The 27,639-nt window shown below is 40.7% G+C and overlaps 1 protein-coding gene across 3 annotated transcripts in view; it reads right to left on the bottom strand.

Annotated features, from left to right (window-relative positions):
• DOCK10 (dedicator of cytokinesis 10) overlaps positions 1-27,164 on the bottom strand; it is a 246,665-nt gene extending 219,501 nt beyond the window's left edge. The window contains exon 1 of one of the 3 annotated variants that reach the window (XM_076005985.1): positions 26,900-27,164. In XM_076005985.1, coding sequence (XP_075862100.1) covers positions 26,900-27,022 — 123 coding nt within the window. In that variant the 5' untranslated portion in view covers positions 27,023-27,164. The remainder of the gene's footprint in view (positions 1-26,899) is intronic. The other 2 variants (XM_012749382.2, XM_076005984.1) reach the window with 2 other exon arrangements.
• Between the last annotated feature and the right edge of the window lie 475 nt (positions 27,165-27,639).

Here is a 27,639-nt window from a genome sequence, read left to right on the forward strand (position 1 = left end):
TTTTTTGATACATTGGTTCCCTCTTGAACTAGGTCCTATGAGAAGTTCATTCCTTAATTTCAGGGGATATAATTTTCATTTGCCTGATTTCCAATTGGTTCTTTAAAAATAATATCTATATGTTCTTTTTTGTTATTCTTTTTTTTTATATTTTAAAAAATTTTTTTTCCTTTTATTTCATCATATTATGGAGGTACAAATATTGTTAGGGTTACAAATATTGCCCCTGCCCCCTCCCTCCCCCCGAAATGTCCAATCCCCCGGTGGTGTGCCTCACACACGTTATGGAAGCATCCCTTTCCTCCTCCCCACTCCTGCCTGCCCACCACCTGCTAAAAAGTTTTTTTTGTTGTTGTTGTTTTTAACATTTTGGTTACATTGTATATCTTTGCCTCTCCCTAAGAAGGGTTAGAGTTATGCCCTTATGGACACTAATTCATTGAAGATCCTAAAATCAACTCCAATATAAGGGGGCCCAAACCACTTTAATGTGGTTATGGCATAATTGGTGGTTGAGTTTATCATCTGCCTGTTTTCATCTGAAGGCCGAATAAAAGTCTTATCTACTCTTGGGAAGAGAAAGTAGGGTATAGTTTGGAAGTGACCATTTTATGATTATTTAAGATGTTCCGAATTTAGTGTATATTACAAAGTTTGTCATAGTGGTCTGTTTTGTAAAAACACTTAGGAATATATCCACTAAATAAAAACATAAAAATAAAAACATTTTTCCCTTGTATTTTTCTCACAGAAGCTGGAAGACATCCAGATTGTTAGAATAATGCAACTTTGCAGTTTACGTGCTTGAACTTTTCTTAGATCACCACCTTTCTATGATGGCAGGACTGTCCTATACTTTTAAATTAGACTTTTCCAGATTGCTTTACTGTTTCCATGTATTCAGGACCAAAGACATCCTGGAATGTTGATTTAACTGGGTACTTTTTTTAGTATGCACCTTCCTCATACGTTCTGAGGTTTGGTCTGCACACTAACCTTGACTCAGAGTATGCGCCACCCCACTTCCCATCAGCCTGGTGGCCCAATCACATGGCCATTGGAGATACCCGAGATCCAGGCCAGTGGGTAGACGGGCTTCAGCTGAGAGCCTCTTTTAAAAACGGGGCTCTCAGGATGGGACAAAGTGGCAGTTTTGTTCAGCCCTTCTCAAAAGCAGTGGAGCCCCATTCCAATCAATTTACTTCTAGATTCGACACCGAGTTCTTTTTTTCTGTTCTCCTCCTGGCTTTGTATTTCTGTTTCATTTACACTACATGGAAATGTTTATCCTGATTATAAGCATTGCATTTTTTTTTCTAATTTTCTTTTAAAGATTTTACTTATCTTTATGTTATATTTGGTAGAGATAAAAAAGGTGGAAGGGGAGCCTCAAAATGTCAACGATATAAAATAAAATGTCACTAACTTTTTTTTTTTTTTTTTTAGACAGAGTCTCGCTTTGTTGCCCAGGCTAGAGTGAGTGCCGTGGCGTCAGCCTAGCTCACAGCAACCTCAAACTCCTGGGCTCAAGCAATCCTCCTGCCTCAGCCTCCCGAGTAGCTGGGACTACAGGCCTGCACCACCATGCCCGGCTAATTTTTTCTACATATATTAGTTGGCCAATTAATTTCTTTCTATTTATAGTAGAGACAGGGTCTCGCTCTTGCTCAGGCTGGTTTTGAACTCCTGACCTTGAGCAATCCGCCCACCTCGGCCTCCCAGAGTGCTTTGGATTACAGGCGTGAGCCACCGCGCCCAGCCTTATCACTAACTTTTTAAAAAGTAACCTAAAATGAGACCATTTTAGCTAAAACTTCCACTCTCTAAGCTTCAGTTTCCCCCATCACGGAGTTTTTGCTCACAGCCTCCATGAAATCATGTGTGTTAAAATTCTTGGCAAATTATCTATGTACTACTTCTGCGAATGTGCTGGTCTATTATAAAGTCAGGTAGTTTTAACAGGTCTGATTAGCAGTTTTGTCATTAGCATATAATTTGCTTTTGAAATGTTTTACTATGACTTTTTCTATGTCAAATATATAAGCAAAAATAAATTAGTTAGATTAGATGTCAAAATTTTGGGGTTTTTGACTTTTACATCATACAGAAAATTGCTTAGACTTTATGCTCAAAATAAAGGTTATTTTTTTAATATTATCATTTGTATTTGTTTTAAAAGCTTATGACTAAAAAGGAAAAAACTGTGATGTTCTGATCTGAGTACGAAGGCAAATATCTTATTAAAAATCTAAGAGGTGATATTATCTAAATGTACATTCTTTCCCAAATAGCACATCTTATTATTTCTATTTTTAAGTGTTCTAAGTTCAAGCCCAAATAAGACTGACTAAAATTAAACCAAGAAAAACTTTAAAAGGCTTTCCTAATCAAATCTATTATTCAATAATTTCATTTTTAGGAAATGACAAGAGCAGAGGGATCATCCTCCCGCCCTGCTCAGGGTCTTCTATATGCATTTCCGAAGGTTGTGCAATACCAATAAGTCCAACAATCAGCTAAGGATGGAATTAACCACCTGATTTTTATTTCTGAGGACAGTTTAGCCACAGGAACAAATGCCACTGTTCAAGCAAAGTGTTACACGTTATATGGAGAGAAACAGAAATTAAAGGTGACATGGAGAAAGGCAGAGAGACTGACAGAGACCAAGAGCGACTGGTTGGTTGATTGATTGATTGATCGAATGATTCAGTAGTTTGACCTGGTGTGCCATTTGGGTAAAACATCTGAGGCAATTTTCACCATGAATACTTTCCCAGCTTGCCCATTTTCTTTTTTAGATTCTTATACTGAGTCTCTTAGAAACTGGATAGCACCATTTAGCCAAAGAAGCCAAGAACTGGAGCTATGCCTACTGTCCAAAAGACAGAAAAAGGAAATGCTGGCCTTGCTAAATATGTTTAAATTGGCCGTCCTTTTAGATCTCCACTAACAAAGTTAGGTTAATCATTGATGAAATTATCTAGAAAATTTAATCAAACAAAACCTTGTGTTGACTAAGTTATCCAAGTAATCCTGGTTTGGGCTATAATTCTATTTATAATTGCATCTGTTGTTCGTTAGCCCTGCCAACAGAGAACAGAGGCCACCGTCTGGTTGCCAGCCCCCATTCTCTGCCTCTCCAAGTCGGTTACTCTGCTGGAATAATAGGAATTCACGGTCACCACGGGGAGGCCCTGGGTGCCCCACGACTCTTGTTTGACTAGATTTTCAATAACGAAAAGTGGGCTTTAAGGAATATTATACCACTATGACAATTTGCTTTCTAAATTCATTATACACATGTTTTAAAACAAAAGTACCATGCATCAGGAAACATTTTTTATAAACTTTTTATAACCTGAAGTGTTCAGCGTCTTCTATTCTACACTGTCATATCGATTATGGGTCTGAATGGTTCCTCTCTGTTTCCTTTGCAGCTGGAAAGGAGAGATGCTGGGCCCAGGGGCTGGTCTGGAGTGAGCTGCCGTCCCTTGCAGAGCCGACTTAGGGGGCTGATTGACACGAGCAACGCACATCTCATCCTAACCACCACTCTCTCCCCAGGACAGAGCACTTAGTTGATTTCACAAAAGGGCAACAAATTGCAGATGAAGGTGGGCAAGTTCTAGGCCTTTCCAAGATGTCATGTAAATGTGTATACAGCTCTGTTACCGACTAGCACCAATCTTTTTGAAAGGCTGCACATTTTCTAAACCTTTCTCTTTTGAATTGTTAGGAACACTTTGGCAATTGTGTAAGAGAGAAAACGGCCTCAGGGGCTGGCCCACAGTGGAGCCCAATCCTCTAACATTTGGTCGTCAGGTTCTCTGTGTGCAGCGCCCCCACGTATGTTAGGGCCCTGCTATTATGCGTGGGATTTTGAATGAGTAAAGGCTGTTACTCTGACCACACGATGTGATCGTTTCCTGAACAGATATGGAGAGATACCACACTCCCCAACTAATATAGGCTCTGGGTTTCCAAGAACTGAGACAGACTCTCATGGTTAACTGAAAAGTAGGCAACTGTGAATTTGGGGATTGGCAACTTCAAAGCTCAAGACAGTGCGGTTTAATCCCCCACCCCCACCCCCCTGGCTAAGATACAAATCCTCAAGCCAACCTCACTTCAGCATCCTGTGCTCTTGCAAGCTTTTCTTTCTTCTGCCCATTTCTGATATTCCTGGCATCCACTCCCCCTGGCTGCCACTCTGCTCAGTGCCTACCATTTTCCCTCAGACTCAGGGGACTCCTTATTTCTGTGACACCAAATCTTTCATTGCAAAGCGCAGTGTTTATTCCCTGACCACTGGATGCTCCTTCACAGACACTGCCCTTAGCTGTGGCTTTGGTATCAGCCTAGAATGTGAGGGTGAACAAAAAGATTGAAGCCTTTCATGTTCAGTTCTCATTCTGCAAAGCATGGTCTACTGATTTCATGATTATTTAGCTAAGAATCAGCAGCCAAAATGTGAGTATGGGTTACGCCAGTTCCCATGCTCTCTGTCAAGCAATGTGACCAATTGACAAAGCTGAGCCAGCCAGCGGAACCCCTTAATACATGGGTGTAAATTGCAAGCATATTTACAGTCCCATATGCTGTTCTTGAACACTGATTCCTATGAATCTAGCTCAGAGTCAGAGATATAGACTTAACATATGCCTGTTTGCCTATGTACACAGAGCACTTACCTCCATGGCTTTTCATAATTTGAAGTTGCCAACAGTTTAATGCTACGTTTATTTCAATTCTGGAACACTCACATTAATAATGATTCATAAGTGAATAGTCTTGACATCGATACTAAAGTATACGATGTTTTTAAAAGGGGAGTCATAACAATTGTAATTGTACGTCCTTGACATTTTGTTGAGAACAATACACACATTAGCGTTCATCTGTTGTCAATATAGTCTATAGAGTAACAGATGAATCACAGCAAAGACCAAGGTAAAATATGGGGAACACATTGGGGAAGCAGGAGAGAAATAATCAGCTAACCAGGAAGGAAAGAATCTGTGTTCTGCCAAACAATCCAGCAACATATAGTATTTGAAAAGCAACTTTTCCCTATATTATGTTTATTATGATTGTTCTCTAAAAAAGAAAATCATACTTTATTACTTGAGAGAACAAAAGCAACGCTGATTGCTGAGATGTATTCTGGGGGATTTCTCTCCTCTGAGTAGAGGTAACTATTTTAAGATTCTAAGGGACAATTTGCCAACATAACGGCAATCATGAGATCATGCAATTTTCTAAAAATGTCTTGCAGGCAACTCAATATGAGATGAATGAAACAATGCTTGCTATCATTTAGAATAATCTCCATCTTCAGAAATGGAATTTCTGACATATACTGGAATGTGTCCTCATAATAAGGAAGATGGAATTGGTTTAGATTCCCAAGAATCTTGGGTTTCACACATACAAGCACACACACCTCTTGCACTTGTGTGAGAGCAAATCCATAATGTGATGGAATGCGTATGTGACAAAGGATATTGTTTATATTGCTTGGCTTTGAGAACATCTGCAAAGATATAACAAATCAGCAATTGGTTTCAGGAACTATACTTCTGGGGAGAGTTTGGCAGCAATCAAAGTAGTTTGCTAAAGCCAAGGGCACTTGGAGAGCTTTGCCGCATCCAGAACAATCGACAGGAAAGGGACCATTGCTGTCTTGTTCAATAGTATATCCCTCATGCAAAACCATGTTTCCATGTAAATAATGGGATAAGTTGAGCCCATGTCCCAAGAATGTTCCAATAAATAATTTGTTCAACTACACAAGAAAGAAACAAACAAAAAAACAGTAGATCCTACGTCCATCAGAGAACCTAGCAGGTAATAGGCAGTGGTTACACAGTGGGAAAATAATCAATTCATAAATCTTTCATTTTCACCAAAGCAAAGCAGGTACTTCTGCCTCCTCACCCAAATCACAAATCACACCTGGTGTGATCTCCACCTGGTGTGGTCCTACCCACCCCAGGATGGCCACTTACGATTATTTTCTACTTCAAAACTTCCCTTACTGTTAACTTTCACCTATTTTCTCTCTTAAAAACATGTCATTAAGGAAGCGGGAGAAATATGGGAAAAAGAAAAATTCAGGGAAGAATTTTTCTGTGAAAACCCTGCCCCCTCCAGGGCTGGAGCTTTGTTCTGTTTTGCGGGGAGCCTTGCACACTGAGTACTGGCAGCGAGTTCCTGTAACGAGCACACATATTAGTGGTTTTCAGCTTTTTGGAATTCATGCTTTGATTTACTCATTCAGCGGGGGCAGAGGGTAGAAGAAAAGAGTAATAGGTTTTTTTCCTGTCGTTATTTGCTTGTTTTATATTCCTCCATCTTTCCTCTGAGACATAAAAATTCGAGTGTTGGTGTTCTTCAGTATTCTTGAGAATATTCCTAGAGACAAACTGTCATCTCAGTGTGGTGAAGCCAACATAGTTCTTTTGGGACACCTGAGGTGGCTTGAAGTTCACCATGTAACACAAAGATGGGATCCAGACACTAAATAATGTAAGCTGCTTTACAAAGCTATAAGTATTCTCACTTCAATAAGCTATTTATAATGGACTTTTGAAGAAATTGCTTTTCTATTTAGTAAGTGACAAAAGAACACAAATCAGATTGGATTCTATACTCAATAACATTATATTGCATTATCCTAATTATGCATTTTCTCATTATGCCTTAAGATTCATAATGTTTTAATGTCCATGCACATACATACATGCACACACACACATACACACAAACACACACAAGAGTATTTTATAATTTGTTGGTTAAGACTGTGAGTTCTGAAGCTTGCATCCTAGCTCTGCCATTTAAAATTGTGCAATCTTCAACAAGTTACTTAACGTCTCTATATCCATATCTCTTATCGGATCAAACTGATCTACCTGTTCCACTTTTGCCGGGAGCCCTTTCACCTCTTCCTTGAAGGTATAGTTTTGCCAGCCAGAACCCATACAACTGAGTTCCCACAACCAGCTCCAAGACATAATCCTTGTCAGTAATAACTCTGTGATGGTAAATATGAGTCTTTCTTCTACATTAAATTCATTCCCACAACCATACATTTTCACACAAGTATAGAATTTAACTGTAAAGCTAAACAAAGTCAAAAAGAGTAAAAAACCTTCTAATATAAACATGATATACTACCACCAGAAATTGTCCCTGCAAACATTCTGAGACTTTGAAATTACTATATGCCTTTCAGGCTGAGTGTCTGATACAAGTCAAATGGAATGTACTGTACAACACAGTTGGATTTAAACAAAACAACATATGCAAAAGAAATGCTTGAGGCTAGAACACTGTGTGGCCCAAATAACTTTTTTGTTCCTAGACTTGGGCAAAAGTTTGGACTACTTGGACTATCCTTAAATGGAGACACCTGCTTGTGTTTATTGTTCTGAGTCTCATGATGAGAATTTTATATGGGGCACTTACAGAGTGAATAATGAAGCCAACAAGCTTGATGATGGAAGGGTACTGTTCCTAATTACCAACATAGCTTTGAGCAAATGCTAATAGATCTTCAAAATGCAACTTAAATAAATGTAACAAATTTCCTCCTACAAAACAACTTTACAAAGAAGAATCCTCTGTCACAACTAAGTGACAATAATGGGACACACTGACATGTTCCTCCTGATATGATGCACTAAGGACACCCCATTGCTTCTGTGACATTCCCACCCCAAACATCACAACCTGAATCCAACCATGAGGATGCTTCAGTCTAAAACCAAATTGAGGCTCACTGTATAAGACAACTGGCTGGTATTTTTCAAAATGTCAAGACCAAGAAAGACCGAGAATCCACTCTAAATTAGACTCAAAGACTCAAGAGACCTGACATCTAAATGCAATGTAATCTGAAGGAAGGGTATATGATATTTTTTGTACTATTGTTACAACTGTCTTGTAAATATGAATGTTTTGCAAAATAAAAAATTAAAAAGAAATGAAAAGCAGACAAACTTGGAGTACAACATTTTGATTAGTGGTTACCTACGGGGAGGGAGGAGCTTGGGATGGGGAGAGGCTGTTTGAATTTTGCAAACAGTTCATAAAGAATAGCTTTAGTTTTGTTCTTTAAGAAGTACATGTTCCATGTACATTTTAATACATGAAATATTTCATAATATAAAAAATGGAAAGCAAGTATTTGCCACAGGAAGGCGGTACCCAGCACAACTCAAGCTTCCTGGGCTTTGGTCTAGAAAATCAGGGTGAGAAGCCTTCTGAGTATGAATGGTGAAGAAGCTCTCTGGGCAGGAGAAAGATGAAACAAAAGGGCTATGGTTTAAAGGTATATGTTGAAAACAGGTGCTCAAAAGTGGCCCCTGGGCCTTTGATGCAGGTAGCAAGTGGATTTTGGAGTTTGGAACTCTTAGATCCAAGATGTTCAATTTAATATGTCTCCATATTCCCCCAGAAAACTGGATAATTCATAAAAAATTAATGTACAATTGAATATGACTCACTACAACTAGAAAAAAAAATAGAAATGGTATTATAGAAATGTTCAAGAACTAAAAATTCCTATGAGAAATAATAGGTTGTATACTTCAAAAAATAAAGAGATCACAGGGCCTAGTATGCAATTTTTCCTCATAATCACATCATTTTATTGAAAGGCAATAATTAAAATAGGTCCTTTTTAAAAGTCCCTGAACCTGATTCATTTTTTTCAAAAGCATTGGACCTGAATGTCTGTCCCCCCTCCACCACTTTTTTTTAAGACACAGAACAAGTGTAGAAAACTGGGCTCTTGTTTCCAAAGCTAGGTTATATTTAAAGCATCTAAGGAAGGAAAAGGAAGATAAAGCCATTACTACAATATTTGCAATGCATTCCCCTTTCAAAAATGACATGGAGTGATTAGAACATTTAAAAGAACCATAAATATGCATATGCCTCTGTCCATCCATCTAACCAAGAATTCATTTATTAAGCTATTATAAAACTCTAACTGGATGAGGTGAGATAATATCTAAATAATTGCAATAAAAATTAATTAATGTATTCAAGAAGTGCTATGGAAACACAGAAGAGGAGACTAAGTCTGCCTATAGACTCAGGGGAGGATAACAGGAAAGAGGGGAAATGAGTAGGGTCTTGAAAGACAAGTAGAAGGCAAACAAGAAGAGAAAAAAGGAAGTGTCCCTGGGCAGCTGGTGGCATAAGAGTGCATGGCATACTTAAGACACGCCCAGAAGCTTGAGTGGCTGTAGTGTGGAGAAAGTTGAGGAAAGATACTACTAGCAAGTGAGGCTAGAAAGAGAAGTTGGAACCAGGTGAGATTTAATGATTTGAGGGCAGTGATGAGGAGCAGTAGCAGCATGCAGGCAGGGCTGCATTATGATCTGAACTGTGTGCTCACAGGGTCTTGCGGGCAGAAGTGTGGAGGGTGGATTGCATTGTAAGGAGACCAGAGACAGGAAGCTGAGTAGTTAGAAGGCTGGAAAGGGACCACAAGGACATTGCAAAACAGAATCTGGGGAGGAGATCTTGAGCAACTTACCTAGATCACTAAGGTTGGGGAGATGTCTGAAATATTTAGGACGTAGCCTTGCCAGTACTTGAAGCATGATCTGATGTGGGTGGCCAGGGATACATAGAATTAAATATGGTTTCAGTTTGAGATTTACTGGGTCAGCTGAGATATAAAACCCAGGAGAAAAGAAAAACAGCTTTATGAGGCAATAAAATGTGTTAGATCTGGATCTGGTTGAGTTTGGAGTAACTGAGGGACTTCAGGATAGAGACGTCAATGGGCAGAGCTCAGAACCGTGTGAAAGCACAAAATCATCACGGGAGGTTTGGTAGGGAAGGCAGGGAGAATAGGGTCTAAGGCTAGATCCCTGATAAACTCTGACATTAAGGGTCCATTTTTATAAAGGTGTTCCATGAACTGAAAATATATTGAAGAACAGCTGATCCACTTTTCAGTGACCAAAAATATATGGAGTCTCTGCTTATTGATGAATCAAAGATGTCACTGTGAATCAAACTACCCATGTTAAATGGTGCAGCCTATCTTTCTGAGTAATGGTATCAAGTCAATACACAACACAACTTATAGACAGCTCGACTGGTGCAGAGAATACTTGGTCCTGCCCACCATGTTCCATAGTACATGACATCAGAGGATATATGGAGAAGGAAGTTCAAAGCCTCATACATCTGATGTTGATCATGGATCAAAGCTATTTTCACCAAAACAAAATGATAAGGCTTGGTCAGAGACAAGGCCCTACAAAGATAGACCTTGTCTGAACATGCAGACTAGGCCCCCTAGTCATATCTGGTGACAGAGTGTTGTCTACTGAGTCACAGTGAGCTCATTCTGAGATGCTCATTCCAAGGCACACAGACAAAGAGGCAATACTCTCCTTGGCCAGATGACAATGAATATGCATGTGATGATGAACACGCATGTAGCTTAAAAACTCTTAAGCCTGTTATCATTTTATCCTAATGAGAATTTTGTATGTATTCATTTTACAAGAATAAATGCTAAGCGTTATTAATCAAAGCCACACAAGTAGAAGGCCAGGTTTAGGAACTGAACTCTTGGTATTTCATAAAAGACTATCTCCTCCAGTTTGTTTTAGGATCAGGAAGCAGCGACTGGAGGAGGGTTTGCTCCTTTTAGTAATCTTTCTGAGCATTTTTGTGGTAGATGTGCTATGAAGATGTACACACCCTAATCCCCAGAACCTATAAATATGCTCACTTTCAAAGAAAAGGGGACTTTGCAAATATGATTAAGATTAAAGATCTGGAAATGGAGAAATTATCCTAGATTAGCCAAATGGCTCAATCCAATCACATGGGTCCTCCAGTGGGAGAGGAAGGCGGAAGGATGGGTCAGAGAAATGCAGCATGTGAAGAACGTGACCCATCACTGCTGGCTTAGAAGATGGAGGAAGGAGGCCATCGCCAAGGACTGTGGCAGCCACTAGAAGACAGCGCTGGACTGTTTGTTTAGTTTATATCCAGCAAGAAAATGGGACCCTGGTCCTGCAGTCTCAAGGAACTGAATTCTGCCAACTCCCCAAGTAAGCACAAAACACATTTTCCCATAGAGCCTCCAGGAAGGGACATGGCCCTGCCAACACCTTGATGTTAGCCTGGTGATATCCTTCCTGAACTTCTCACCCTCACTGTGGTAGGATAATGCATCTCTGTTTTTTTAGGCACTAAATTTGTAGCAATTTGCTATGGAAGCAATAGAAATACATCAACAGTGTTTGTAGCACTACAAAGTCATAGCAGCGAAGACCCACTCAAGGTCTGATAAGGTCTTAGGGCACTGGGAGAGCACACGCAGTCATTCAGATCACTAGATGTGGTGGCAAAAGGCATCACATTAGTTTGTAAAAGTGGCACAGGCCCAGGGGCACAACTGGGCCCGTTCCTGTGCTCTTGAACCAGGGGCCACACATTTTCAACTAGCTGCCAAACGTAGGTCACAATTTTGGAGACATTTGCACATAGTTTTAGCAAACAGGTCACGCTCACCTCCTATGTTCAAGAAGTAAACCAGGTATGTTTGCCCAGCTTAAGTGCCTGTCCTAGTTAAGCTTCTTTAAAGGCTGTGTTCTATTGGGCTTAAGGCTCATTCACTTTTACTGGAGAGCACCATGGGAATATATTCTAGACGTCCACTTTATGATACAAAATTATACTTACTATTGCAGATAGTGAATTGGGCTGAAGGAGAAAAGGCACCAGGTTTGAGGCCATTGCATTGGCATTGTGGTGTGACTCCGACAATATCCATTTACACCTCCTTGTGACTCAGTTTCCTTATCTGTTTTACACTAGGTTTTCCTTCAGGTCTAAATGTTTATGATTGTAGGATATCAAGAAATGTAGCACAATTTCTTTTTTCTTATTCACAACATGTATTTCTTGTTGAGTTGGTATACATAGATGCTAGCAGAAAGAATTCTCAGGACAGAATTTAGCTTGCATCACTTGACGAACATTAAAAATTTTAATATTCAATATTAGCTCAAAAGTGTGTCAAAGAATGTTTTTGTGAAGAGACAAATGTTTCAAATAACCAAAAGTTGTTACCAGTGGGGTGGCGGGATTGTGGGTGATTACTAGTTTTTTTCTTCATTATTTTCTACATTTTGAGTTATTAACTTAAAAATCACAAAAGTTGAGAAAGTACAGATGATGCAAAACGGGGCCTTTACATGAAATTCAGAACTTAAAAAAACACAGATGCAGAGTCATTGCAATACTCTAAAACAGTGTCGGGAAAGCGCTCTAACTTTAAGGGAGAACGGAGGTTTTTAAGGACTAAAATAGCATTCACATCCACTGATAAAATCACACAACTCTGGTGATTTAGTAAGAGTTTTTTTTTTGGTTTTTTTTTTTTTTTTTTTTTTTAAATATACACCACTCTCCATCATGAGACTGGGAATAGACTTCTGTCCAAACCCCGTGGTCCACACTTCCTGAGTTTTAATCAATCATTTTCTGTACCCTGCTCAGAGTTTTTTTTATCTGTCCTCAGCCTTGTGACTGCAAACAGCACCAGTGGGAATGACAATGACATCCCTGGCCAAACAGTGAGGGCAGTGTGTGCTGCCCAGGCGTCCACAAGGGAAGGAGCTAGTGTTGGATCAACAATAACACCTGCTGGGCTGAATCTTATTTATTCAGGGGCAAAGCGAATGCCAATCAACGTTTTGTTTTTCATCTTGAATTAAATTGCATTCAGTTTACTTCAATTCAATTGGCTGCTATTTTTTTTTTTTTTTTTTTTTTTTTTTTTTTTTTTTTTTTTTTTGAGACAGAGTCTCGCTTTGTTGTCCAGGCTAGAGTGAGTGCTGTGGCGTCAGCCTAGCTCACAGCAACCTCAATCTCCTGGGCTCAAGCAATCCTTCTGCCTCAGCCTCCCGAGTGGCTGGGACTACAGGCATGCGCCACCATGCCCGGCTAATTTTTTATATATATATATCAGTTGGCCAATTAATTTCTTTCTATTAATAGTAGAGACGGGGTCTCGCTCTTGCTCAGGCTGGTTTCAAACTCCTGACCTTGAGCAATCCGCCCGCCTCGGCCTCCCAGAGAGCTAGGAGTACAGGCGTGAGCCACCGCACCCGGCCTCAATTGGCTGCTATTGAGCAGCTATTATATGACGGTACCTGATCACCAAAATATTTCCTCTGGAGTGTATCTAAGAATTTCTTTAGCAAACCAGACACTTAGATTTCATTTCACATGCCTAGTGTGTACTTCTGTCATCTCCAAGTATGACATTCTTTCTTCCATTTGACAAGCATTTAGTAAGCATCTACTATGTGCCACCTATTTTGCTGCCTCGGAAATATGAAGAAAATAACCACAGCCCTGGCCTTGAAGGTCTCTCAGGGTGTCAGAAGTGCAAAACCACACCTCTTCCTCTGGCTTCAGGAGAGGCAACAGAGACAAATGTCACTTAAACTGTGGTTAGCTCTATCAGAGACCAGACCGGCTATCAGTGAGGTGATGAAAGGTTATTTCCAGTATGTTAGCCTTGCAGTTCTATGCTTTTTTATCCTAACAGATCAGGGCAGTTCTCAAGATACACCTGCTCAGAAGCAGATTTACACTTTGGAGTGAGTTAAAGTCATCACCATGCCACCTTGGGCATTTAAGGTTGATTGCAAATGGTGGAACACAACACCCTGTACCTTGTTAGGTATCAAGTTGCTGGGAGACAATCTGGGCGCAGGGCTGAAGGAAGAATCTGCTGTCTTTTCAACACCTCTGAACTCTCAACTAGGTCCAGGACAGATCGTATTACCTTTCTCAGGTGTGAGAAAGGAGCAGGAAGTGATAAAAGCAGAGACAGAAGACAGAGACAGAACTTGAAAAAGAGAAGTTCTTGCTTTTTCAGAGGCTATGAGAACTGGATCTGGGAGGAGCTTTCAAACCCACTGCTCACCTATATTGTAGTCCTATGGGTGCTAAGATAGCCTGGCACAGACCTTAGGCCAGAAGACTGTAGTTACAAAGTTTCAGCATGGGAACTGCATCACACACTGAGGGCTTCCCCTTCTCTTCAGGACAAGAAAGAGGGAAATGGGACTGTATGCTTGCACCTGAGACCCAACGAGTTTGGAAGAACCTGGCTTGCTCAACCTCTGCCACCACAGGCTGAGCCTTTGCCAATTCCCATTCCATTGGCTCCATCCTGAGGGTGTGTAAACAGCCCTTCCCTTTGTTGCATCCTCAAGTAACCACTTTTTATGTTACCATTTCTATTGCCGAAATACAAATTTGGTTGTAGACCATTTGGACCAATTACTCCGGTTGCTAAAATCAGATATCTTAATGGTGTTATTAAAATGAAAAGCATGTTTCATTTTAATCCTCTATGAAAACCTCTTTAAAAGAGTGAGAACTCCCTAGCTTTTTAGAACTGAAGCATCCTTAAAGGTCTGAGTGTCCAACTCTCTTGTTTTAAAGATAAGAAAACTGAAACCCAAAGAAGCTTAAAGATGTGGCCAAGGTTACACTGCCTGGAAACCACTGCTTCCTAATGATAAATAGATATATTTTTTTTTCAAATTGACTGGGCAACAGTCACTTAATAGCTTTTGACTTCAAAACATTGAAGTTAATGAATACCTTGACATGATAAAAGCCATATAGGATGGATCCATAGCTAGAATCAAATTGAATGGGGAAAAACTCTTTCCTCTAAGATCTGGAGCAAGACAAGGATACCCACCCCCACTTTCACCACTAGTGTTTAACACAGTACTGGAAATTGTAGCTAGAGTAGTCAGAAAAGAGAAAGAAATAAGGGGCATCCAAATTGGAAAGGAAGAAGTCAAACACTATCCTTGTTTGCAGATGATATGATCTCATATCTAGAGAGATCTAAAGACTCAACAAAAAACTATTAAAAGTGGTAAATTTGGTAAAGTAGCATTATACAAAATCAACATACAAAAATCAGTAGCATTTCTATGTGTCAACAGTAAACAATCTGAAAATGAAACAAAAAAAGTAATCCCATTTATAGTAGCTACAAATAAAATAAAATACCTATGAATAAACTTAACCAAAGAAGTGAAAGATCTCTACAATGAAAAGTATAAAATATTGATGAAATAAGTTGAAGAGGACACAAAAAAATGGAAAGATATTTCATGCTCATGGATTAGAAGAATCAATATTGTTAAAATGTCCATACTACCCAAAGCAATCTGCAGATTCAATGCAATTTCTATCAAAATACCAATGACATTCTTCACAGAAATGGAAAAAAACTAATCCTAAAATTTATATGAAACCACAAAAGACCCCAAATAGCCAAAGCCATCCTGAACCAAAAGAACAAAACTGGAGGAATCATGTTACCTGACTTGAAATTATACTACAGAACTGCAGTAATCAAAACAACATGGTACTGGTATAAAAACAGGCACATAGAACAATGGAACAGAACAGAGAACCCAGAAATAAATCCACACATCTATAGTGAACTTATCTTCAATAAAGGTGGCAAGAGAATAAATATAGTGGGGAAAGGATAGTCTCTCAAATAAATTGTTCTAGGAAAACTGGATATCCATATGCAGAAGAATAAAACTAGACCTTTATTTCATGCTGTATACAAAATCAAATCACGATGGATGAAAGATTTAAATCTAAGACCTGAAACTACTAAAGAAAACATTGGAGAAATGCTTCAGGACATTGGTCTGGGCAATGAGTTCTTGAGTAATACCCCCAAAGCACAGGAAACCAAAGCGAAATTGGACAAATGGGATCACATCTAGCTAAAATGCTCCTGCATAGCAAAGGAAACAACCGACAAGGTGAAAAAACAATCCACAGAATGGGAGAAATATTTATAAACTACCTATTGAAAAGGGATTAATAATTAGAATATATAAGGAGCTCCAACAAGAGGGAAAAAAAATCAAATAATACAATTAAAAAATGAGTAAAGGATCTGAATAGACATTTCTCAAAAGAAGACATACAAATGGCCAACAGGTTATGAAAAAATGCTCAGTATCATTAGTCATCAGAAAAACGCAAATCAAAACTACAATGAGATATCATCTCACCCCACTTAAAATGTTTTTATCCCCAAACTGGCAATAACAAATGCTGGCAAGGATGTGGAAAAAGGGAAACCTTTGTATGCTATTGGTGGGAATGTAACTCAGTGCAAACACTCTGGAGAATAATATGCAGATTCCTTACAAAACTAAAAATAGAATGACCATATGACCCAGCAATGTAGCTGCTAGGTATATATCCCAAAGAAAGAAAATCAGTATATCCTAAAGGTATCTGCATTCCCACATTTACTGCAGCATTATTCACAGTAGGCAAGATTTGGAATCAACCTAAGAGTCCATCAACACATGAATAGATATAGAAATGGTGGTACATTTACACAATGGAATATTATTCAGCCATAAAAAAGAATAAAATTCTGTCATTTGCAACAACATTGATAACACTGGGGAACATTATGTTAAGTGAAATAAGCCAAGCATAGAAAGACAAATTTTGAATATTTTCATTCATGTGTGGGAGCTAAATATTAAAATAATTGATCTAATGGAGACAGAGAGTAGAATGATGGTTACCAGAGGCTGGGAAGGGTAGCAAGGATGGGGGGGGTGGGGATAAAATGTGGATGGTTAATGGGTACAAAACTACATTTATATACTTAGATAGAATGAACAGTATTTGACAGCATAGCCAAGTGACTATAGTCAACCAAAGCAAAAGTTATGGTATACTTTAAAATAATTAAAAGAGTGGAACTGGAATGTTGCCAATGAAATGATAAATGCTTGAGGCGATGGATACCCCAATTACCCTGATTTTATTAATATACACTGTATGCCTATATCAAAACATCACATGTACCCTACAAATATGTAACCATAATAATTGAAATAAAAAATTAGAGTTAATGAATGAAACTTCCCTGTTAGCACTCAGAAAGGTTCTGAAAGAATCTTATCTCTGCATGTTGGCATGCCAATAAATTTATTACTAGCAGTTTACATGTAGGATAAATTTATAGCTATCCATAGAGATATGTTTTAAAGCAAACTTGAAATACTTTTTTTTTTCACTTGAAAGTAAAATCTTCTTTGGAATAACCGTACAATTTTAAAATAAATTAATAATGTAAAAAACAAAAAGTAAATATCTTTAAATATTAGTTCTTCATATTTGCATTTTATTCTTCAAAAAAGTCATGAGCTCCAACATCACTTTCATTTTTGTGAAGGTTACTCAGCTGCAGTCAATTTCCATTTCTCATTCTAAAGAGCTGTGACAAAGGGACTTTTAAGAACTAATCAAATAAACAATGGATGTTCAAGAATAATTTAATTATCATATTTCATTGAACAGTACATTTTGTTAAGTTTTTTGTTTGCTTGTTTGCCAAGTCAAATGTTCATGCCTGTGTTCTTTTTATAGAATGTTGATTTGAAAGGCCAAAAGTCATTGGTCATTTGGACAGCCTTAATTAGTCATTTAAATTGGTAATTACTAAAATAATTATATGAACAAAAAGCTCATTGTGCTAATCATAAATGGTGTCATCTTTTCAAATAGACTCCCCTCCAGATCCTTATTGTTAAACTCTGCCATTTTGGTATTTAATTTAAATTAAAGAGCCTGGCTTCTTAAATTCTACACGTCAGAAGAGAAGGCATGCTGAAATTGAATGAGAAAAACTGAGCATTTTCACATTTTAGTAGCACAAATTAAAGGAGCTTTTGATGATTTGGGTCTATTAATTCTTCTAATCTCATTGGCAGACATTTCCACTTCAATCCAATTTAGAAAATATTAACGTTTTCAAAGGCAAATGTTTTTCTCTATTGCCACTAACTCAGTCACATCCATTAAGTTTTATTATTTCTACATCATTAAATGTAGGTCAACATGTTGAGTCCAGCAAACACAAGCATTTATTTCCAGACTACTAACACTGCTGTAAAATATAAGAAGCAAACAAGTCTCCCTTCAATGGGGGAAAAAATAACCTTATTTGTAAACATGAACATTAAAATCGAGACTACAAGAGATGCTGTAACAGATGTAATGTTGTGACCCAACCACCCTATGCTTAGCTTGCAGGAAATGGATTTCTATAGAAGGACAAAAATCAAATGAAGGCCCTTTCAGAGTTTAAGGAGACTCTGCTTGCAAAGCTTAACCCACTCTGTGCCAGACTTGTCCTTGGGAAATGACTGAGCAAACAGTGTCTAAAGTTGGTGTCACTGCCAATATCTCAGGTTGCGGGGGTATCGTCAATGAAAAATTGTTAAGCAGTGCAAAAGTAGCCACTGCTCTTCTTCTGTTAAAAAATTCTTTTTTAGAAACCCTTCCTATGACTAATACTCTGGGGGCTCCTCTTCTCTCATCGACTTCTCTGACGGATGCTAACTGCCTGTTTAATGAGGTCCTTCCTGCCCAGCAGAACTGGTCTACAATTATAGAGTAGTCAGGGTAGCAGCCTGAGGAGTCTGACTGCCTGCGTGTGACTCTGGATTCACCATTGACTAGTCATTTGATCTGGGGCAGGTTCCTAATCTCTACGCAGCTCTTTCTCATCTATAAGATATGAATAAAAACCCTTGGCCATAGAGTTGCTTAAGGATTAAAAGAGATTGCACAAGTAGAGTACCTGGCCTGCACGACATGCCTAGTGTTTTTTCTGTATCATTGTTTTTCCAAAGCTTACCAAGTTTCTTAAGTGGTCTGTGAAGAAGATGACTCAAGGAACATCATTATCAGATATTGACAACTGGGGCATTTTTAAGTCCCAATTCCAAAATAACCTCTCACCAGGGTACATCCGGCCTACTCTCCTGACTTCTCTTGAATACTTACCTCATTTGTCGTGAGAAGGGAGACTTTCCCCCATATTTTCATATAGCAAATGTAGCATAAAAGTAGCAAAATCCACAGGTTCCCTGCTCTCAATGACACATTTGAAGGCAATATGGTTAGAAGATAAACAAGAAATTAAATCAATAAAATGATCACTTTAGGTGGTGGTGAGAGCCATGAAGACAACAAAGCAGAGTAATGGGACAGAGTGTTGAGGCAAGGGAGGCTGGGGGACAATACTTACAATGGGTAACCCAGGATTCCCTTCCTGAGAAGGTGACATTTGAGAATCTGAGGGTTGAGGAGGAAAAGCCGTGAGAACTCTACGGCAAAGAAATGGCAGATGCCAAGAACCCAGTCATCTAATCCCTAATTTCACATATCAGGAAACTGAGGCTCCAAAGAGACAAGCGACTTCAAGACAAGAGTCCCAGAGTCAGGTTTGGAATTCTGGCCTCCAAACCCACAGGCTCTGACATTTCTGATACCAAATCCCATTCACTAGAACCCTCATTGCCAACTTGCTAAAACTCTAACTTGGATAGTCAAGGAAAGAGTATCCCAAGATGGTGGTTAAGGACAGCCAATCAAAGAGGTCATGTAGCACATTCTAGCATATGGGAAAATCAAGCTCTTTAACTCAATGGAATTCCATTTTTAGGACATTCAAGTGTGAATAAGAGAAATCATTTTTTCTGGCACTCAATAACTGTGAGACAGAAAAACATTTTCATGATTCTAGTGATTGGATTTTCTGATACAACGAATTATTTTCAAATCCTCAAGGGTTTCAATATGATAGAAATATAGATCTTATTATATAAATCAACAAGAAATCATCATTATTGCATGTTGTATTAGTCAATTTGGGCTGCCATGACAACATACCCTAGACCATGTGGCTTAAACAACAGAAATTTATGTCTCACAGTTCTGGAGTCTGAAAGTCTGAGATCAGGTGCCATGATGGTGGGGTTCCTGCCTTCTTGCTGTGTCCTCATGTGGTAGAGACAGGGCAATTTCTCTTTTTTCCTCTTCTTTTAAAGCAGCTAATCCCATCATGAGGTAATCCCATCACTGTCATGGCCTAATATACCCTTAATTACCTTCCCCCAAACCCTATTTTCAAATAGCATCACATTGGGGGTTAAGGCTTCAAGCATATACATTTTAGGAGGACACAAACATTAAGTCCACAACACACATCCTTCATGGGTTGGAGTGGCTCTGATTTAAAATTATCTGGTGTAGGGAATAACATTTGTCTCACCTTAAAACACATCTTTAGGGTATGAACTCTTACCCTAAACCCAGGGTGAGAACTTTTGATGATTTAGATTCTAATTATTTAATGTATGATATGAAATTTTTTCTTAACCTGCAAGCTTTTAAATTAAATTCGCACTACAGTGAAGGTGCTAGAGGGAGGAGAAAATATAACACAAACAAAAGAATTCCCTAAAGTCATTTAACAATGAACCAAATCCCATTTTCATTCTCAGGGGGTCTAAACTTTATCTCTGCTTCAAGTGAAACGTTCAAAGAGTTGTAGAATAAGCCACCTTGTATTGGACCCTCATACAATTGCTTTTATCTGACGAGATACTGCAAACATGTGGCTGAAGAGGTAGGTTATGTGTGTGTTTCTCAAATTTTTAATGTGCTCACAAATCACTAGAGGATCTTGTTAAAATGCACTATTCACATGTGTGGTGTGAGGCCTAGGATCCTACAGTTTTAGCTAGCTCCTCAGTGATGCTAATGCTGGTGCTTGCACCAGACTCTGAACGGTAAGAGTCTATGACTGCATCATGCTGCCCTTTACAAAAACCACAGGAAAAAAAAATGTCTTGCCTCTTGAGTCTCTGCACAAGGTAAAGCTGAGTATATCTAGAGAAAATTATTTTCTTTTATCTATGAACCTCTTAAATCTCACAGGTGATGGTGTTTTCCTCTTTGACTTGGTCACTAGGAAGCACCTTTAGCAAGTCTATAGGACTTAACAGATATACATTTTATTTACTGATCCTACTGCATTGACCTACACCTGTCTACATCTAACTTTCCTAATATTGCTTTTCTTGGGGTAATATTGCTTTTTACCTCCTTACTTACTATATTTTGTTGTTGTTGTCTTACATGCATCTTTGTAAGACACTTAGAATCCGTTTGTCAAATAAAGTATAATGTGAAAAAAGAATCCCACTGCAACCTAGTTAAACAGAAATGTTACCACCCAACCAGATCCATTGCCTGCTGCTCAAGAGGAAGCCAATACACTGAGACAGCAGGGGTTACAGTAGAGAAAGGGTTTAATATCACAGACACCATAAGAGGAGATGGGAGGAATCTGTCAAATTCATCTCCCTGAAAATTGGGGAGCCAGGGTTTTTAAAGATAATTTGGCAGGCAAAGGGCTAGGGAGTTGGGTCTGTTGACAGGCTGGGGATGAACTCATGGGCTTGAGAAGCAGAAATTTTCTTCTTGTGTTGAGTCAGTTCCCATGTCGCAAGACCAGTTGAGTTGGTTCCTTGGCATGGGCCCCTGGTCTGGTTGGGTCAGTTAGTCCCTGGGAATGCAAGGTCTGGAAGATGTCTCAAAACCAGCCTTAGGTTTGACAAGGATGATGTTATCTATGGGAGCAATGAAGAAAGCTAAGAATCTTCATGATTGTCAGGTATGTGAATTTCAAGTGGTAAGAAATCATAGGAAAGCAAGCTAGGGAAAAATGGCTGGTTATATATATGCTTTAACTATGCCTATACCTTTGCAGAGTTCAGTCCCCTGCCACAGTTCCCACCTTATGGCTTTTTATTGACTTTATAAAGGGCGATTTCAAAAATACACACTCCAGGACACACAATGCTTAGGGAAATTTCAGACATGCTGGTGTGGGGTAAGCTACTGGGAATGGAAAAGCAGAGACTCCTAAAGGTGGACTTGAGAAAGATTAACCTCATTCCCTGTCACGATTTGCTTAAGGCTCTGACAGAGGAGATGGGGATGACTGAGTGAGTTCATATTTTAAGGGCTTAACAATTGATATTCCAGTTGCCTTGGGAGTTCCCATTAGTATTAAGGGCACTTGGAATGCCCTCGCTGTTGCTACTAACCTCAGAGGAACCCTGGAGTGAATGCTCACAGGTACTCTGAAACACTAGTGGGAAGACAAGTTTCCTGTTCCTTAGGTAGAGCTCAATCTTAGGTAGATCAGAACACCAACCAACGCCAACTCCTCATGTTCACCAATCTTGAGATGCTGTTGGAAACAGCTAAGAAAACTACAATAGAAAGTAACCCTCTGTTAGTTACTATTCAGGATGCAAAAGAGGTCCCATGGCAGTTACTTAACTTAGAGCAAGGTATTTAATTAACCCTGTGTATCTTAATGACCTCCTCTGTATTTTGCAACAATAACTTCCTCATAGGATTGCTTTGAGAATTAAATAAGACACTTAACACTGTGCCAGGCACTCTGAACCTTCTCAACAAATGGTTTACCATAATACATTTATTACTACTCTCTTTTTCTATGCCAAGACTTAGAGAATATGGGTGTAGAGAAAAAGATAGCCAAAAACCATACACGTTGACTCATTGTTTCATTTTATTAATACTGCTAGAAGTTTCCTAGAACCCACTGTTGTTACCATTTGTTTTCAAAGTTACTTCATCAAAGCCCTTGAGAAATCAAAAACACTAGCTGACACAATCAATAACATTTAAATTTGATCTTGTAAACTAAGTTTGTGTTGACTTCTTCGCCTGGCAAAGAGGTCAAGGGACTTTCCTCATATGAAAACAAAAATGTGTGATTTCTGCTAAACCATAAACACTCTTGTTATAAAGAGCCCAGTCCAAAAAAGAAAAAAAAACAAAACATAAAAAAGAGAAAACAATTAAAACCCCTGTGCTGTGAGTGCCAAAGGAACAGACTTTTACTTTGCATATTGTTTTTAACTCTGGACACCAACGGTGAAACAAATGCTTCACTTTGATTCAATATCACTTCTGCATCTAGCATTTGACTTTTTGGGAGATTCCAGTACCCTCCATTCAATTTTTAAAAACTCCTCCTACTCTCAACTATTTAAATGCCATAAAGTTCAGAGGGGAGTACATTCTTCCTTCTAGGAATTTCTTATGCTCATGTAAACATGTTCACATATTCATTATTTCTCAATTAAAGCTCTTTGGGAGGTCAAAGGTTCTGCTTCTTATTCAAAGCTCTCCAAAATATCAAAAGTGTTCTTAGGGAACAGAAGAGTTAGGAAACATCAAAGCAAGGAAATGGAATTTACTGAAATAAATACTTTCCTCTCTTTACCCCTTACCCTTTCTAGGGGAAAGGGGGAACGTGCTGAGGGAGAAAACATACTGGCTAAATATAATCACTTCTGGAAGGATGTTTTCTCTTTAAAAGAAATAAATAACAAAATTAGATATCATTGAAAAATGAGTTGCAGAGGAGTTTGTGTGTAATAATATAGTGTATATCACAAATGCATTATAGAGTGCATCTAAATAAAGTGGCATGCTCCAGTCTAGGAAATAGATCAAAGGCTTTAAGCAAAAATTGACCAAATGATAATCTGATCTTTGGTGAACTTCCACCAGCCTTTGTACTGTCTTTCCATCATCTGCCCCTAAGCAGCTCTCACCCTTCCAGCTTACCCCAAGTCTTCCATTGCTCTGACCCACCTAACAACATTCCATAAATAAAACGGCATTTCTCTCAAAGTGACTGATCTGATGTGGTGTTTGCAGAAAGTCAATCTATACTCTTTTAAAAACCTATTTTTCTTTTGAAATGTTACGAAATATAATGTGTATGCAGAAAAGTACACAAATCCTAAGTTTTTAGCTTAATGAATTGTAGAAAGCTATCTATAATAAATGAATTAATTTATGCTAGAGTACATATATACTTCATCCATTTTAAAAGATAAGCTTCTTTAAAAAAGTTCTAATTAGTGACATCACAACTTTGAGGCTAACATGCTATACATAATCAAACGAAGTAATAAAACACTCCAGTCCTGACATGAGAGAAATCTTTCTTATCATCTTAGAGCTGAGATTGGATCCCAGAGAAACTTGCTTTCTGAAACAACTGGGAATGACATTTCAGGAAATTATTTAAACTTGACTTGAGCCTGTGAATTGGTCTTTACATGAGTTGTCATTCATTTATTTTCTATGGGGAAATTTTAGGACAACTAAAGAGCAAATATTTCTTATTTTGAAATGTATGGCTTTTGTTCACAACTGTTCTTCAGAAGGATGCAGAATAAGGTAGGTCCTATTTAGGAGTTTGCATGCACATAAGCCTACTACAGTGACTTAGGTTAAAACTTAAATCAAATTTGCTTTGGCATACACCTCCACTGTTCTCAACATCTGCCCTAAAATGTGTCCCCCCTGGTCATTGCTTTACTCAGCATCTCCTTGATCTGTGCTCTCTGTAATCTAACACATTTTGAAGCCTTCCTGTTGTGTATGTGTGTGTGTGTGTATTCCATTCTCTGAATCCAAAGTTACCTTGTTAACCTGGCAACCTTATTGGATAGAGCAGAGTTCAAACCCTACAATGATCTCTTTGTAACATTCCGGAGGATTTGGGTCCCCCAAAAAGAGATTTCAGAAAGGGGACCATATAAATCTAGTAGAAGATAGTTTTTCTCAGCAGGACTTTCTAGTATCTCTGAAATATCTTTCAACAGATGATAGCTTTCTCCAATGCACACACGCAGTTCTAGCCTGTATTGAAGTGGACTACCATACTCTTTCCACCCTTACCCTGTTCTTTTTATCCCTTGATGACCAGGCTTTGAGGACTTGAAGCAACAGATATAAAGAGACCTAAGGGATTGGATCAATGTAAACTAAGATTAGTCTCCTCAACATAGTCCAATTACAATGTTTTAGGTTCAAGAGATTCTGCCCCACAGAATCTCACCGAGCTAGGAGAACACATCACCTTCCTGTTTCCCTCCAAGAGCTGACTGATAGAATGGAATGCAAAGCACATGTCTCCTTGCTGCCAAAATCACTGCCAAAACTGCCTGACTAGATGTGTAAGATCCCATGAAATGTCTTGGCAAAAGCTAGTTTCAGAGTGTTGGCCAAGGTGCTGAAGTTAAAGCAAGGGGAGGCAGGAACACCTTTGCCAGTGGCTCTCCCCTCCCCCACCTCTTTTTAAGACATTGAGCTTATTCATTTTGACAAGATACCCTAGGATCTCAAATCTGACATCATTTTGGAGAAAACAGTGTGTGTGTGTGTGTGTGTGTGTGTGTGTGTGTGTGTGTGTGTAAAGGGGTAGCTGGGATATCTATTCTTTATAGAAATTCCAGTGCTACAAAAATTCTAGGAGAGCCTACTTAATAAAACACAAATCAAAAGCAACATTTTAAAGCTATTTATTCCAACTGAATGCAGTATTTCTCTATTAGATCCTGAGAGTCGGTCAAATGAATCAATTGCAAAATAAAATTATTGCAAAGCGAATGGCAGAAAATGACAATGCCACGATCCTGGATGACCATTCAAAAGTAAAAAGTATTTTCTATTCACGTCCGAAGATTTTCTTATTGTCTCTACTTTGACTTGAATTGAACCTTTTTTAATGTCCTTTTTGACAGTTTGTCTTTCCTGCCCTGAAAGTGTGCACGCTGATGTGAGGAGCACGGGCTGCCCCTGGCACCGTGTGAGCCAACAGTTGAGTCCCCTCTGGGTAACTCTAGACTGCAGCCAGTGGTAAGTGAAAGAGAAGGCACCCTGGCCACCAATTCCTGTCACCTCCCCGCCCCCGCCCCCTTGGGCATCGCCACCTCTTCCCTCTGCCAGGCAATTTGCTTCCGTCCTGTTCAACTTTCCGACCTCTGGCTTCAGAGAATAGCCCTGGCTGTGGGAACTGGCTCGGGGCAGCGTTTGGCTCCCTCCTCCTTGGTGGCTGGCAAGAGTAACACTTTCTCTGACATTCTTAAAAAGAGCTGTTTAATTCCTAATGATATTTACTGGCAAAAAGAAAATGAAACACACAACGCGGATTCCGGTCCAGCAAAGGCAGGCCAGGAGCCCGGGTCTTGCTGTGAGGCTGTTGTTCCCACTCGTTTCCCCTTCCCGTTAGAGTTAATTGTTTTTTTCCCTCTTGCCACTTCTACCCTGGAGTGTGACACCCACTGGAACTTACATACAGCTGGAGAGGCATGGATATGCCTTGGGCATATGGCTGGCACCTGCCCCAGGGACTTCCCGCGGAAATCACCCAGCACTTCGAAGGCGTTTCAATAAGGAAGTAACCAGTAAAGCGCTGCTGGCGGGAGAACCCCGAGAAACATCTTAGAAAAATACCAGAAACCGCTGGATGCTTAATGACCCACATCTCCTCCAACCTGCTCGCCCAGCCCTTTCTGAGGGAGCATAAAGTGGTTTGTGGGTTTTCATCTAGTGGTGGAGGGCTGTGCAAAGTACCTGTGTTGCTGCGGTAGTTAAGGCGGGTGGAGGGTCCCAGCTCTACGAGGGCGGGGACCGCGGACCACGTCCCTTTCCCTCTGCGCACTGCTGGTGAACGAGGGGCGCGCGCAGCGGACCAGGGGGTCGGTTCTCTAGATCCCGCACCCTGGCCTCCGCATTGCCCAGCGCCGACGTGACTGGCGGCCGCATTCCCGTCCCCTCCCACTCCCACAGCCCGGGCGCGTCCTCTCCCACGCTGCGCCTCTGCTGCCCACACAGCTGCTCGTCTAAGGGTCCCGCGTCCCCAAATGCGCCCCGGGTCCTCACGCGTCGGTGGCGCTGCCTAGCGGAGGTGGCACCAGGGGCGCCCGCAGAGGCGGCGCGGGAGGGACTGCGGGGGAGAGGACGGGCGAGCTGCAGGGGCAGGGGCGCGCCGGGCTTCCGAGGAGGCCGGTCCTGGGCCCCCTGGACGCCCCGGGCGCGCGGGGAGGCGCGGGGGACGCGCCGCACTCACCCGCTGCTGCTGCCGGCTGCTGACGGCCACCGCGGCGGCGGACGCGGCGCTGTGCCGGAGCTCGGCCGCCTGCCCGGGTCTCAACAGGCTCCGGGTGAACCTGCGGGTCCGCTCGCTGGCCATCGCCGGCCGCGCCGAGAGCGCCGCGGGCCCGGAGCGCGCGTCCCGCCGGTCTTCCCCGCGCCAACCTTCTCTACCCACCCGCCGTTCAGGAAGCGGAACTCGGAGCCTTTCCCCCCCTCTTCCTCGCTCAACTCTCAAGAGGCGGGTTTTTCTCTCTTGCACCCCCACTCTTCCCACCCCTTCCCCTCCGCCGAAGCTTCGCGACGACTTTGCCAACGTTGCGCTCCTGCGGGCGCGCGTGGCCAACTCTGCGGGCGGCCGCGGCCCGGCGGCGGCGCATCTGCAGCTGGAGCCACGGGACGCGCGTGCGGCCGCTCCGGCCTGCGCCGCCCACCCAGCCTCAGCTGGCCGGCCCGGGCTGTCCCCGCCGCCCCGGGAAACTGCAGTCGGCGGGGGAGGGCGCGGGGGGCCGCCACGGGGCTCCGGGCGGGGCCTGCCCAAGGCGCTCATCACCGGCTGCGCTTGCCGGTTAGACCCCCACTTTCCGGGTCTGGCGAGTGGGTGCGGGCGGAGCTCTGGTCGCCCTTCCTCCCGTGGGAAGGGGCCAAAGGCTTATCACGGGTCTGGTGGCTGGGATCTCCGCAGCAGCATCGCCCAAGCCAGTGTTTGGAAGTCTT

The sequence above is a fragment of the Microcebus murinus genome, chromosome 8 (assembly GCF_040939455.1).
Source record: "Microcebus murinus isolate Inina chromosome 8, M.murinus_Inina_mat1.0, whole genome shotgun sequence".
Lineage (NCBI taxonomy): Eukaryota > Metazoa > Chordata > Mammalia > Primates > Cheirogaleidae > Microcebus > Microcebus murinus.